The sequence below is a fragment of the Genypterus blacodes genome, unplaced genomic scaffold, assembly GCF_046128005.1.
Source record: "Genypterus blacodes isolate CSIRO-AG114 ecotype Tasmania unplaced genomic scaffold, CSIRO-AGI_Gbla_v1 ptg000133l_1, whole genome shotgun sequence".
Lineage (NCBI taxonomy): Eukaryota > Metazoa > Chordata > Actinopteri > Ophidiiformes > Ophidiidae > Genypterus > Genypterus blacodes.
The window spans coordinates 6912841-6926943 of NW_027466935.1; the positions used below are offsets into that span (position 1 = coordinate 6912841).

The 14103-nt window shown below is 42.5% G+C and overlaps 2 protein-coding genes across 2 annotated transcripts in view; both read right to left on the bottom strand.

The window, feature by feature from the left end:
* Positions 1–439: 439 nt before the first annotated feature.
* On the bottom strand, positions 440–7030 carry nfil3 (nuclear factor, interleukin 3 regulated). Its single transcript, XM_076164328.1, has 2 exons — positions 6860–7030; positions 440–2853 (listed from the first exon to the last, which is right to left on the bottom strand). Exon 2 carries the CDS (start codon positions 2754–2756, stop codon positions 1380–1382), a length of 1377 nt encoding a protein of 458 aa, XP_076020443.1. The 5' UTR covers positions 2757–2853; positions 6860–7030; the 3' UTR covers positions 440–1379.
* Positions 7031–8343: 1313 nt separating this feature from the next.
* The window catches only part of ror2 (receptor tyrosine kinase-like orphan receptor 2), a 34038-nt gene continuing 28278 nt past the window's right edge, over positions 8344–14103 (bottom strand). Inside the window, exons 6-10 of the mRNA XM_076164348.1 lie at positions 13426–13547; positions 12844–13158; positions 12475–12729; positions 11881–12083; positions 8344–11223 (exon numbers count right to left, since the gene is read on the bottom strand). Coding sequence (XP_076020463.1) covers positions 9766–11223; positions 11881–12083; positions 12475–12729; positions 12844–13158; positions 13426–13547 — 2353 coding nt within the window. The 3' untranslated portion in view covers positions 8344–9765. The remainder of the gene's footprint in view (positions 11224–11880; positions 12084–12474; positions 12730–12843; positions 13159–13425; positions 13548–14103) is intronic.

The following is a 14103-nucleotide window of genomic DNA, read 5'->3' on the forward strand; positions in this document are numbered from 1 at the left end:
TCTGCAATTAACTGCATTATTTTACATCATGTCAACCAGAGTTGGTTATCTGCATATTACACATCATCATCATGAGGTATGATGTAATTATCTCTAAAGATGGCAAACAGAAATGAATAGTTCGGCAGTTGTTAATATTCCACATCATTTGACCTCCAGCTGGACGGTCCAGCTGCACTCCACTCAATAACACTCATGAATCTCCAGCCACAGACTTTCTCAGTTTAACCAGAAGCTTTGGCGGCTCAAAAATAGAAAGAAAATCTAGTAAAAACAAACTATAAGTAATGGCTGGCTGGTATCATTAAGGTGTGGTTCCCAAATGAAAGGGCTGAACTAGTGAATGTACAGTATATAAGTTATAATAAACTCAGATCAAAGCTAAAAGCGTGTTCAATGTGTTCAAACTACAGCAAAGGAGACAGGGCATAATGTGTGCTTTGTGAATGCATTTCACCTCATTGTGGTTTGGACTACTGCCGATGGACACTGGATGCCTTCCTGCTGTTTTCATTTGTGTGCTGATGGAACCAAAACACTTCCACTTGCTAAATAATTGTATTTCAAAAGATCTGCAGACATACAGTACAGTGCCTCTGTATGAGGGAAAGTCCAGCTTGCATCCACCCTGCATGTAACGCATCTGCATGGAGCTTAAGTCCAAATGTGAGTCTGAAAGCTGGACACAAATTTTGGTATTAACTCCAATTTCCATTTGCATGTCTCAACTCTCAATACGCCCCTACACACCTAACTGCCACACAAAATCCAAAGTCTATTTTTCCACTTTATGCACATTGCTTTTTTGGGCTTTGAGCCTTGCTGACTTGCAGCTGTTTCTCTTGTGCATTTAATGTGCTGCTTTTGCTGGGTCACCAGTGTAGACAAGGTACTGACACAAATGCACAATGTGATGTGAAATAGTGAGACGGCACTGGCATTCCCAACAAGTGCAACACAACAAAACCTGATCAACTCTCAAACATTTCACTACACTCCACTAAACAGATGGCTATAACCACCACACATTAACTGAAAGACATTAAAGATTGTAGCTTTAAGGCAAAAGATGGTCAGACCACCAACAAATCAGCAGCATCTGCCAAAGTACCACCCAGCTGAACATGTAACATACTAGGTGGCAGCACAGCAAGCTGGGACCAACTGCTCAATAACAAACTCTCCCAGCACCACAATGTATAAAGCAGGATAATGTTCACTGAAAGCTATCATGAATAATTTGGAGAAAATTAACAGTTTATAATGTCTTTCAGCCAACAAATACACACATCTAACAAAATATCACTTCGAGATTACACACACCTCACAGTGTAACAGCAAACACAGTGGACACGACGTGTTGTGCAAACATACATAGCTCATTTAGAGGAACTTCCTTTTGATAAGAATGGCTGATGCTGATGCTGATCAGTGGTGCTTTTGGTTGACTCGATCACAGACTCCTGCCGTGTTGTAGTCAGTCTTCTTAGAGAGGCTGTGTTAACAGAAAGGTTGGTAAGGCCCTGTTTCAGAAAAGAGTCTTCAGTGTCTGTGTGTGCATAGGAAGGCTCTTTCGCATCCACAACTGTTTGGTTTGAGCCTGGGCTTGGGGTAAGCCTGCTTCTCTGACAGATGCCCTGCAGTCTCTCTGTGTTGCTTTTGTGCCATTGGTCAGACCGTGGGTTCCAGTTTTGCATGTTGTTGACTTGTGCTGACAAAGGAAACAGCGACGACTGCGTGTACACTAAAGAATCCTGAGGTGTTTGGTAGCATCCCCCCTCTGATGTGTTGATGGGAGAGGATGACTCATACTCGGGGTCAACAGCCTCCACTTTGATTTGTATGGGTTTGGCTTTGATCCGCAGTTTATGTGGCAAAGCTGAAGAAGTGGCATCTGGCACTTTGTGTGTAGATACAATGACATTTCTTAGGTCTGCGATAGACGGCGTCAAACCTTTGGGGACTTGCTGCTCATCCTCACCATCTGATGATTTGCTGATGGCTCCATCATCTGAGCTTCTGGGGGAGTTACTGGATGACCTGGTGATCTGCAGGAATGAAGCGGGTTGGGAATAGCCTCTTGGCAAAGGGCTGGGCATATAACTCCTATACAGCTCATAAGGACTCCTGCTCTGTTGTGCATAGTTGCCATTTTCTGCTGGTTCTTGTTTGACCTCTGTAGTCTTGCTGACAGTGAAGCTACCCTGAGTTGCAGCACATTTACCAGACATATCTGACAGCATGCTGTGAGGTGAGTGCTTAATGACTGATATGCAGCTGCTGCGCAGTTGAAGAGGCTCCAAATCCCTGCTGGAAGAACATTCCCCAGTGTTGTGTGTGAGGAAATCCTGGTAGAGGGCGGCAGTGGTGGCGCTGGATAATTTCTGAACTTCCTTTGCATACGCTGCTGAGCTCACCAGGCCAAACTTCAGCTTCAACGACAATAGCTCTGTCTTGAGAGATGTATTTTCCTCCCCGAGTGCCATCAGTTTGTTCTCCAACACCACATCATTGATGCGACGCTTCTCTCTGGAGCGTTTTGCTGCTTCGTTGTTTTTACGACGCCTCTCCCAGTACTGGTTGTCTTTCTTCTCATCTGGGATGAACTCTCTTTTGCGGCGATTTGCTGTCTTAGCCTTGTATGGCATTCCACAGCCAATCAATTCTCTGTTGCTCCCCTGTAAGGCCACAGCGAGGACCTGAGCATCGTCTGCACTGCACTCACTAGAGCCAGCCTCTTGCTTGACCGATTGCATATTATTACTATTCGCTACAGTGCTCACAGGTGTTCAGCATTCAGCAGCCATGTTCAGCATTCAGCACACTGACCAGATCCACAGGAGACCAAGAAATCTGTGGGAAAAAAACAACAAACGTCTTCAGATATTAGTATCAAGTCAAAACATTAATAACGGTTAGTTAGCAGAATGTATAACACGACCAAAAGCAAAGAAAGTATCGGTTTTGGTGCAGATAATGCCATTATGTGGCCATTTAGAATGTTTCATCACGCGCAATTATGGCTCTCGGATAGAAACTTCAATGGCCCTGTTGTGTCTACCACAGGGAAGCAGGTCAAACGGGTGATCTCCAGGATTTAAAGGGTTTTTTAAGATCCTTGGTTGCTCTGCTGAGGCAGTGAAGGCTAAAGATGTCCTCCAAAGAGGATGAACAGCCAGTAATCATCTGGGCCAATGTGATGGGTCTCTGGAGAGCAGAGCAGCTGGCATACCAGACGGAGGTGCAGTATGCCAGCACACACAAACAGAATTTCAAACTTAAATAATGGAGAAAGGTCAGTCAAACTGACTCAGGCAGACAAGAGACATACAGATATACTTTGTCATCTTTGAATTGTCTGTTGTGCCACCAGCATCTTATGACAAGCACAGCTGGACTCCTGCCACCTGAGGGTCTTTTCTCTCACAAACATTAACCTTGGGAAATGTATTTATTGTTAAAAATAACAAACCTAAATGGGATTATGAATACATGGAAGCATTAAAGACAGCATTAAAGCATACTCCAGCTAAAATCTAACAGACTGAATGTTCCCAAACAAGATAAATGTTGAGATGAAATAGTATGATGTATGACTGATTCAATAAATGACTGAATCAATACAGATAGAGAGGCTCCATTCCCCTCCAGAGGGAAACTGCATGTCCCTTATCACCTACAGAGTTCTGGTCAGGTGGAAAGAATGAATGGAATTATCAAAAATACGCTGACCAGACAAGGCAGTCCAGACAACAGGTCTGAAATGGTCAGAATCATTGCCCTTATTCTATCATAAGTATACCAAACTGAAAGACAGGTCAGAGCCCACATGAAGTATTGATGAGAGGACCAATGTCCACAGGGGCCAGCCTGCCAATAACAACCCACAGAGCAACCTGTGAACTGATGAATGACTCACTATTCATTCTCCCTAACTAACACCTTGATAAAGTACCATCGGATCAACTGATACTTGATTGTGTGAAATCACTTAATAGATCAGGACGTTGTGTGCGCTCACATTCCACACACACAACTGGAGGAGTAATGCAACTAACTCTGAGGCCCTTAACAGGTCCAGACATGGTGGGTTGGTTACTAGCCATGCAGACAAAAATGCTGTACTAGGAGGACAGGAAGCCTAGTAGTGACCTTAGATTCTATCAAGACGTCACTAATGGTCTCATGACATTAAACCACATATGATTAGTCATGCACTGATGATTACATCGCAATGGTTCTTTTGTTTATGGTGATTATATTTTGAAGCGTAGGACAAGCATTTTGCAGAACACTGTCAACCTGGGTCTGTCTATTCTACAGCTATCTTCTGCCCCTCTCCTGGTCGGTGGTTAGTCACTGGCCTTGCACAGAAGAGGGCGCTGTTTCCCGTGTCACCAGTGACCCACCCCTGGCCAAAATTATAAAGTTTTTGAAAACAGGAGAACAGGACAGAGATTGATTGGTGACTGAGAGCACAATCTGGATCTGTTCCCTGACAATCCACAGAAAACTAAAAATATCAACTTCTACCATCTCTCTTTAATAGTTCTTTCCATCTCTTCTTTTCTTAACTGGCCATTTTTGTAACATGAAAAGCAGTCTCAGTTGGAGTTCATAATAACAACGCAAACGCAAGTTACACAGACAATTAATCAGTCAGTGTATGAAATGTTTCTTTCAATTCATTTTTTTGTCTGAACAGTAGGAGTTTAAATGAGAGCAGGGCAGTCTCACATTTATTTATTACCATAGAACAATGACTATTTTTTTCCATTTGTACTTTTTAAATTACCAGAACAATTAATCAGCAGATTGTTTGCTCACTGTCAGCAGATAATAGTGATTCCATTAGTCAGCAATGTTACACCACTGGCTAAAAATAGAGCTTCCTAACCTTTGTTATTATTAGCATTAGTAGTAGTAGCAGTAGTACTAGTAGTAGTAGTAGTAGTAGTAGTAGTAGTAGTAGTAGTAGTAATAGTAGTAGTAGTAGTAGTAGGAGGAGGAGTATCATTGCTGTCTCATTCCGATATGTAACTTTGTTTGTTTTGTTGCTTTGAACCTGTTTTGAAAGCCATTTCTTGTGAACATGTTAGCGAAAATGAAAACTATGACATCCGTCCACCACAGTGAACAGCATCTTCAAATGTTTAACATGTATTTATTTTGTCATTCCTTTCTTTGTGGGGTTCCAGTCTCCTTCCGTTTGTTTATTTTCCCGCACTTTTTTGTCAGACCTTCATGTAAGACAGTGAAAGAATGCCCAATGACCTTTACATTACACTTGGGTTGAGGTAGGCTGTGTTGATTTGATATGAAAACTAGCCACTTGACAAATTGTGCTTTTTGAGGCTAGCAGGCTTCCATCCCTCCACACACACACAGACACAGAAGGAACAAAGGACTACAGACAGCTGTGAACATAACACGTGGCTGCAGAAGCTCAAATACCAAAATACTCGGTCTCCATTAAACACAATAATAAGACGAAACAGAATGTGTTTGATCTGTAGCAGATATTAGTTATGGAGGAGAAGTTGTGCGTTACGACAGAACGTATACGCCAACACGTCTGTCTGCTATGTCCTCATATTGTCCTTTTTGGGAGGGAATGTCTGAGGAAGAATTTATACATAACAGGTACACACCAAGTGCAGCCTGTGTTAATATAAAGTCAACTTGAGGCTTCGATTGTGATTATATACAACACAAGTTTCTTCCGCCACAAGTAAACGTGAAAACTCTTCAGATTCCTTCGTCACAAACCCAAATATATCCCTCAGCCAAAGCCGATTTAAATATATATTCTCTTAATGGCGAGAGGGGGACAGATTGTGAACATTTTAAATGCTGATGATGATCACTCCCTTTTGTCTTTCCTAACGAGGCAACACATGACATAGTTACTAAATATGGAACACACGTGATATATATATAAAAAAAATCGTGCTTATATTACAGCAACGTGAGCGAGATGTGAGAAAGCGGCGCTGGTGGTGAGTTCACGATCGGCTCGACGCCGGTGAGCCGCCTGCCCGCTCGCCTGTTCTGCTTGGTTTCCACGTCCTATGGCCCCAAATACCTTCATTGTGTCCGGATTACACAATAACACCCCTGCGCTCCCTCCACCCCAGTGCCCCCGTCTGCCAGTCATTTCTATGGTCGCAGACATTATGCAATATATTTTGGTAACAACAACAACACACAGCTATGCGCATATAACAGGCAATGTATATAATAACATGAATCAGATATTATCCAGTACACGAAGAGACTAAGTAATAAGCAAGTATCAGATGACGTGTATAACAGGCAGCCGTTGAACAATGTAGGCATTCAGCCTGTTACATGACATCATTGCCGTGCTTACTCATGACAGAGGCGACTGAAGCGTGGCTCCATCTACGCCCTAAAGTACATTACAGTGAGATAATAACGCACTTACTACAGCGCTGTGCATCAAACCCCGATTTTCTACATCTCAACACATGTGCAGCAATAATTTTAAACAGATAGACACACAAACTGGGTCATGCTGTTGTGTGGCGATCTGTAAACTCCTGTACTTACACCGATCAGCCTGATTATAAGCCAGTAAATGTTCCACATGTACAAACCAACTATTTAGTCCGATGTCTAATATTCATCACAGTGAATACAAATACGATAAAAATGATAGTCAGTGTATTCAAATGTGTGTTTAGTCAATAAACAGTACGGCTAGGTCACAGTGATGAAAGATAGCAATGCCTGTCTAATTCTGTCTGGTTCACGGAACGTAAACATCACACTGCTAATTATAAATCTGTAAGCGATAAGGATATGGTTAATATTACCATCAAAATAAAACTCCTACCTTTTCTACCACCTGGCTAAAGCGTTTGCCCCCGTTGTCCACTGAGAATCAAGCACAGCGCAGGAGTTGAGCTTTTCCATCTGCTGGTGAGGGAAACAGTTGTTTGATAAGATCCAACAAGTTGTGTGGCGCCGTGTACTTCTTAAGGTTCTCCCCCTCTGAAACAGTCCCTGATTCATGGATTGGTGTTAGTAGGTCAGTGGTAAAATGTATTGGCAGCGTTGGAATAAAATGACAGCCCGAGTAGCCAGTGAGAACGCAGGATATTTCAGTTTGAGCCAATCAGGTCACAAAGCTCAACGCAAGTACACGTATGTGACGTCACCACAAGTAGTTTGGTTCTGTGTGGCATTCAGGTGCGTCAGTTCACTACTACCTACGCACGCACCATGGCACTTTCTTCAGATAATACATGAACTGACTGGTAACAGAAGAAGATAAACATATTTGTTCTCATACAATAAAAATGCAAAAATTGCCCAGACAAATTATGAAGTCACTTGAGTATTTATCCAGATTAAAAACATCTTCAGATGAAATAACCCTGGCGTGTTACCATACAAATTTAATGTTTTCTATAACTATGTGAAAGTATGAAGTCTCTCCGAGGACAAATTCGCAAGTCAAAAAGCAAATTCGTGACTTAAGTCCAAGTGGAGTCTAGGTTGTGCAGTTCATGTCCACTTTCTGGCATATAGGGCAATAAACGGGAAGTAACTCTCAAAGTTTCCCCTGAGTATGTATGAGCTGATCAGTATTTGTTTAGTGCTTTGAACCTGTTTCGAAACCTATTTCATGTGAACCTGCTACTGAAAATGTTAAATATGACATCTGTCCATGACATCTACAAATATTCAACATGTATTTCTTTTGTAATTTCCTCCTCCATCCTACTGTCGAATCCCGTGGATTTCACCAAGCATTCGTGCACATATATGGCCTTTGACTAAGGTTCAGAAGACACTCAATATGCTGACATTCAGTGACATAACCACGGTTAATTTGGGCTTTTTGAAACTCGTAACAGTTCATGTAAGTGTGCTTTTGTAACGTTTATGGTGTATGTGCTAGTTAGTACGTGTAGGGGGCGCTGTTGGACAACTTATATAAACGTCCGTATGCTGAAGGTTTTGTCTTAAGATGGCTGCTGCTGCATACCTGAGTGTTTGAAGTGGATGTACTCGGTTTTTACAACTTTTTCCACTTAAAACTCACTCAGTAAAACAAGTCATTCCACATAGAGGCAGAGGAGGGTTGAGTCATTGTGCAAGTCACTGGTCTCAAGTTACAAGTCCCAAATGAAGTCATGCAAGTTATGCCCCATATACTGTACCTTTAGTTTCCAGTCCTAAACAAGCTTTTACTGAATGTAACACCAGAGTGATGAATTTATATGATCAATTTACAAAAGCTATTTGAACAATGTCTCACTCATTTCCAGATAAACACATAATTAGATGAAAATACACATAGTTGTTACCTTAAAAAATATTTCCAAGTGTTTCCAAGGACAAAGGCTCCGGTCCAAGTGAATTCACAAGTCTGTTGTGTCAAAGGTATGAAACCTTAATGAAACTGAGTCACAAAAAGGCAAATGTGTGACTCAAGTCCAAGTCGAGTACAGGTTGTGCAATTCATGTCCACCTTCTAGCACAAAGGCCAATCAAAGAGAAGTAATCTCTTCTCTCTCAAAGTTTGCCATTATCATGTTTAAAGTTCTTACAAATAATAATTCTGTCTCTTCTTATTCCAACATTAGAGCAGAGCTTTACAATGCACACTGAATCTGGACTTGATGATTTTGTGGCTACAGTTGTCACATGTAGTCATGGATACCAGTGGTGGTTAGAGCAGGGATGAAGATCTTAAAAGCTTTTTTGTGATGTGACATAGTTTTGATTGGTTTATTTTCATTTTTCATCACAGAAATTAACAGTAATAGTAATAATGAAAATCTAAAATTAAAAGGAAATTATGTAGATGAATTAAGAAAAGACTTCTTTTATAAACAAATGTACACAAGGAAATCCAAAGGTGTGAATCATGTAGTCATCAACACACCTCCACTTCTACTGTGCATTGAAGTCACTGCGTGTGTTATGAGGGACCAGGTGACTGAATGTGATCATCAAGTGGTACATCAGTTTTCTTCATATCACTTTATTGGATATCCATAGAAGGATGTACACAATATATGGTTAGTACATTATAACTGTTTGGACAAAGCAAACATCTGGTGTAAAGGACTTTATAATGTAATTTTCACCAATAAGGAAAACTAAAAACAATTAAAATGTTTCAAATCAAATTACATAAATTACAAATCTGTACAACTGCCTTATTAAAGTCAAAGTCAAAGTTGATGGTAAGCAATACAATGTGGGGAAATAAGGCATAGGTGAATCTCTTGAAAACACCAAAATGTAACGTGTTTTGTTTTGTTTTGTTACGTGGCGGTGAAAAACATTTCATTAAGCATTATCATAACATATCCAGATACTTTGCACGCTACAAAATATCTACCTGTTGTACATTCTATTGTTCCATCATTGTGTCTCTATACCACCTAACAGAAAGCCACAAATCCCCAGACAATACAAAATTGCTTTCAACCTCTGAAGTACTGTGTTCTGTGTTGCACAGCAACAGTAAGAACATCAATTTTGAATGGCATCATAATGAAACCAAAACCTACGAAGGAATGCCTGATTCATTTTGCTTCACCTTTGACACGTACAAACCTGAGAAACACATTCAAATAGATCAATATCAGATAAAGAACCAATAAACATTCTGTCACTGTTTCATAAAAAAAATGTTCCCTTCACTTCAGGCTGCTCCGTACATTTCTTGCAAGCAAGCAGCACAAAATATTTCAGTCCTTTTGTTGTTCAGCTGAACTCCACTTATGCGTCTGATAAACGTATGACCAATTCATCAGTCTGTGTAGGATCATTGTCACCTAATAATTCTGTTTCGGGCACAGACAAGTCTTCCTTGTGCTCCAGTCCTTCCTGGGATGGCCTATCAGCTACATCCTCTTCATTGGTCTTGGAGTCCTCATTTAGCAAAGCAGCTCTCTCATTGGCTGAAGTGTTGGAGGGTGCAGTGGTGGCGTAGCCTGTAGAAGTGGATCCACTGCCGCTGTGGTGAGAACCAGCTTTGCTCACAATCTGTGGTGGGTGGTGCATCTGCTGGTGAGCTAAGGGTAGTGGGATTTGCATGGGGTAGAAGTTCTGCAGGTAAGGATAGGCTGGCATGGGATGATAGCCGTTGACTGGTATGTAAAGCTGCGGGGGCAACATTGGTCGGTGTATCTGACCCTTCATAGGCATGAACTGAGGCTGAGGATAGTGTGAGCTCTTCTTGGGGCTCATGTAGCGTGATGCATTCACTGTGCTCATGCTGATGTTGCTGACAGGGCTGGTGCTTAAAGAACTGGTCTGGGTGGTGTTGCTGGTGCCAGAGGTCTGAGCAGAACTGTTGTAGTTGGACAAGTTCTCCCAGGAGCGCAGACGGCTGTGGATGTCTTTAAAGCGCGGCCTTCTTGCGGGGAATTCACTCCAACACTCCAGCATGAGTGTGTAAATCCAGGCCGGGCAGTCGTCCGGACAAGACAAGAGCTGGTGGTTCCGTACCATCTCGATCACGTCCTGGTTGGAGTAACCACAGTATGGCTGCAGACCATAGCTGAAGATCTCCCACAGGACCACACCGTACGACCAGATGTCCGAGTCAGTGGAGAACTTCCCGTACATGATAGCTTCTGGGGCCATCCAGCGAATAGGGAAAGGATTTGTGCCCATGAGATTGTAGTAATCAGCGGAGTAGACGTCACGGAACAGGCCCAGATCCAAGATCTTGATGTTGAATTTGTCAAGGATCAGAATGTTTCGAGCAGCGAGGTCTTTATGGACCACCTGATGGCTGGAAAGGTACTCCATGCCAGCAGCAATCTGGGTAATAATGTGAAGGAAATCAGCCTGTTCCAGGGTAGACTTGACTGTCTTGTCATCGTCAGAGCTGCCTACATCAGAGTTGGGGGAGCGCATCACCAAGAACTCATGCAGGTCACCGACGCTGGAGTAAGTGAATATCATGCTTGTCGGCTGCTCTTTGGTGACCATGCCCAGCAGGCAGACTAGATTCTGGTGCTGGAGGTGAAATCGGACCATGGCTTCGTGGCGAAATTCCTCACAGACAGTGGGATCGACCTTGTCCTTTAAAGTCTTTATGGCCACCACCTGGGCCTGCTCACCAGGTGCAGTGCTGTACAGGTGGCCCTTGTAAACCTTCCCGAAACGATCCTCTCCGAGCTCCTCCATAAAGCGCACTGCTGACATGTTGATCTCACGTAGCTTGGCCTGAATTCACAAAACAGTGAAGACCTTTAGTCATCAAAATGCATTGCCAACAAGTTTACCACTTAGATTATGCAACAGTTCCTAAAGAGAAAACAGATGGCAGCAAAAATAATATAATTTAAAATATAAAATTTAATTAATATATAATACTTTTATCTGATTTGGAGTAGAAGCCTTCCATTTTTGTAGAATAGTAATAATAATTATAGGCTCCCGTGGCGATCCCCTGGACTTAAATGAATACATGACCTAACCACCTCACAATGTGCTGTTGGAATGAGTTGGGACGTTCACACAGTGTTTTTTTGTAAACCAAGCTGTCTCTAACTGAAACCACTAATGTCTCTTCTTATTAATTCCTTGTCCCAGATGGAGAGCAGCTCCAGACATTTATTTACAAAGGAAAAATAAGCATGGGGATCCAGGCACCGCATTTAAATTACTTCCTCATCTCGGTGTCTCCATCATTCTCACCCACTTCTAGTTTGCATCTTAATACTGAAACGATTGCAGTGAATAGTTCAGATCTGGGTAGGAGTATCACTTTAATTCCCTTCAGTGAAATGTCTAAGAGCTGTGTGTCACTCTCTTTAGTGTAGGATTAATGTAAACAAAATGGTTGTTACATTCAGGAGCAAGTGTTTATTTAAAACCTACTTGTTTTTGTTGAGTAAGCATAGACAGCTCCATGTCTGGGCTGGGGGAGCCGGTGTGCTGGGAGCGAGGGGGCGTGTCCGTTGAGGCCTTGTGCTTGTTGCGACACATGCAGACCAGAAAGAAGAGGCAAGCGATGACCAATGGGATGGCAACTGCAGGGATCAGAATGAACAGGATCTCCCTTTTAGGGTTCTCTGGAGGATCTGGAGAAAAGCACAAGAAAGAATGAGAATGAATACTTTCTTGTAATTCAGTTAATAGGTTTTGTAAGTTAAATATCTGTTTTTGCCCATTTAACTGTTTTCCTGTAGAGCATATTTCAACAGTATAGTGCATTTTACCTTGCTAACAACACACAAATCACCTAAATGAGCACAGAATGTCATTAATTGTGTCAAAGAGTTATGGGCTATGAATCTTAACCAAGTGTTAATATTTTCTTGACCAGTGGAAGGTTCAATTTCCATTAATATCTGTCTTTTGCAGCTAACGAAAATTGGTACTTCTACATCTGCGACTTATACTTCTACTATCAATTATAACAATATTATTAGTTGTAGGTGGTTTGTTGTTATTCCGGTGTGATGTACTTACTGCAAGGTTCGATGTCACACAGTTCCACCCTGACCTGAGGGTCCATGGTGAAACACCAGGGGGCCGGCATGTGGCCACCTGGGTTACGACAGAAGTTATGGCTTGCCCACAGCTCAGGGAAGTCCCGAGAGAGGTGGTGGCTGTGAGGGGACTGAGCACTCCAAGGCTGGCAGTGGTGACCAGACCTAGTGATGCTGACTGTGCCCTTGTAGTCGCCCCCACTCTCCATGTAGCAGATGTGATCGGAGGGGGAGTCTGAGGAATAAAGGGGATTTATTTACAGCGTGATGGATACATTCACTTACATTTTACTTGTAATGTGTGTGTGTGTGTGTGTGTGTGTCTGTTTATGGCAAAGCATCCACCTACATGAACCCAGCCTCTCTGCCGGCACGCCTATCCTCATACAGGAAGCAGCTTCAGATGAGCCCGGCCGTGGCAGCAGGTGGCAGTTGGGGAGCTCCAGCTGCATGAGGATCATAGGGTTGGATCGGGCGATGGTGTACTCAGCGTGACACAGGTCGTTCTCCAGGGCCTCGCATTCGTCTCGGCAGAGCTGTCGCCGGCGAGGAGCTCGAGAGCCCTCGTCACACAGGGGGAACACATAGTAGCAGAAGGACGGGATTGCAAACTTGGAGCACTGATCGGACAGGTGGGTGGAGGTACCGATCATTGTGAAGGCAGCTAAGAGAAAGAGAAAGAACCACGAATATAAGTGCATATAACAGAAGATGGCTCAAACTACTCTTTAATCAATAGCTCTTTGTTTTAAATATCCTCTATGTGGCTTGATATTAACAAAATAAAGATAAAACAAAAGAACAATGCCTCCAGCCTCTAATAATGATTGATTGATTGATTGATTGAAATATATAGCATGTAAATATGAGTGAAATTATCATTGAAAATTGTGTCAGTTTGTCCGATACAGCCACAGTTTCTTCTTCTTACCTGTAATGCGGTTTTCGCTCTCGCCCTGCATTTGCAGAGACTCAACATAGATGCTCTGATTACCAATGAAGCGAGCACAGGCGATCCCTCGATACGGCTGGCAGAAACCTTTTTCCCTGGATCTGGAAAAAAACAGATGAACCACCGTTACAGAGGACATTCTCTAAATAGGAACCTCAGAAAACACTTCTGGAATATTGCATGTTCTGTGCCCATAGTGCCAGACTTACAGTAAGAATAATAATTACAGTAGGTCTTGTTAAAAACTGCATGGAATCAGTCCTGTGTGGTTTCCTGTTTAGGAACCTGTGCCGGTTAATCTGAGGGATTCTATCTAATCTGTACATGTTTACAAAGGTTGTCCTTCTTCAGATTTTGTGTACATTGTGCTTACACTGGGTTTAGTCTCTTTCCAATCTGCTGAATGGCTACCAGACATAACCAAAGTCTTAATCTCCAAAACAAACACGCTGAGCCTGAAGCAGGGCGTGAATACACAGACAGCCTGATCCCAGACTGAGAGCAGAGACACAGGGACAAAGTGTGAGGCCATCAGTGTTATTCTGTGAATTCTATGATGGGAGTGTTATCGCTTTTGCTTGGCCGCAGTCACATTTGTGTGACAGGAGTTGTTTAATAGAGCGGAATTTATGTGCAATAACAACTGAGAATATAGAT

Coding starts and splice junctions, on each gene's coding strand:
- nfil3 (XM_076164328.1), bottom strand. CDS start 2,756: ATGCAATCGGTCAAGCAAGAGGCTGGCTCTAGTGAGTGCAGTGCAGAC.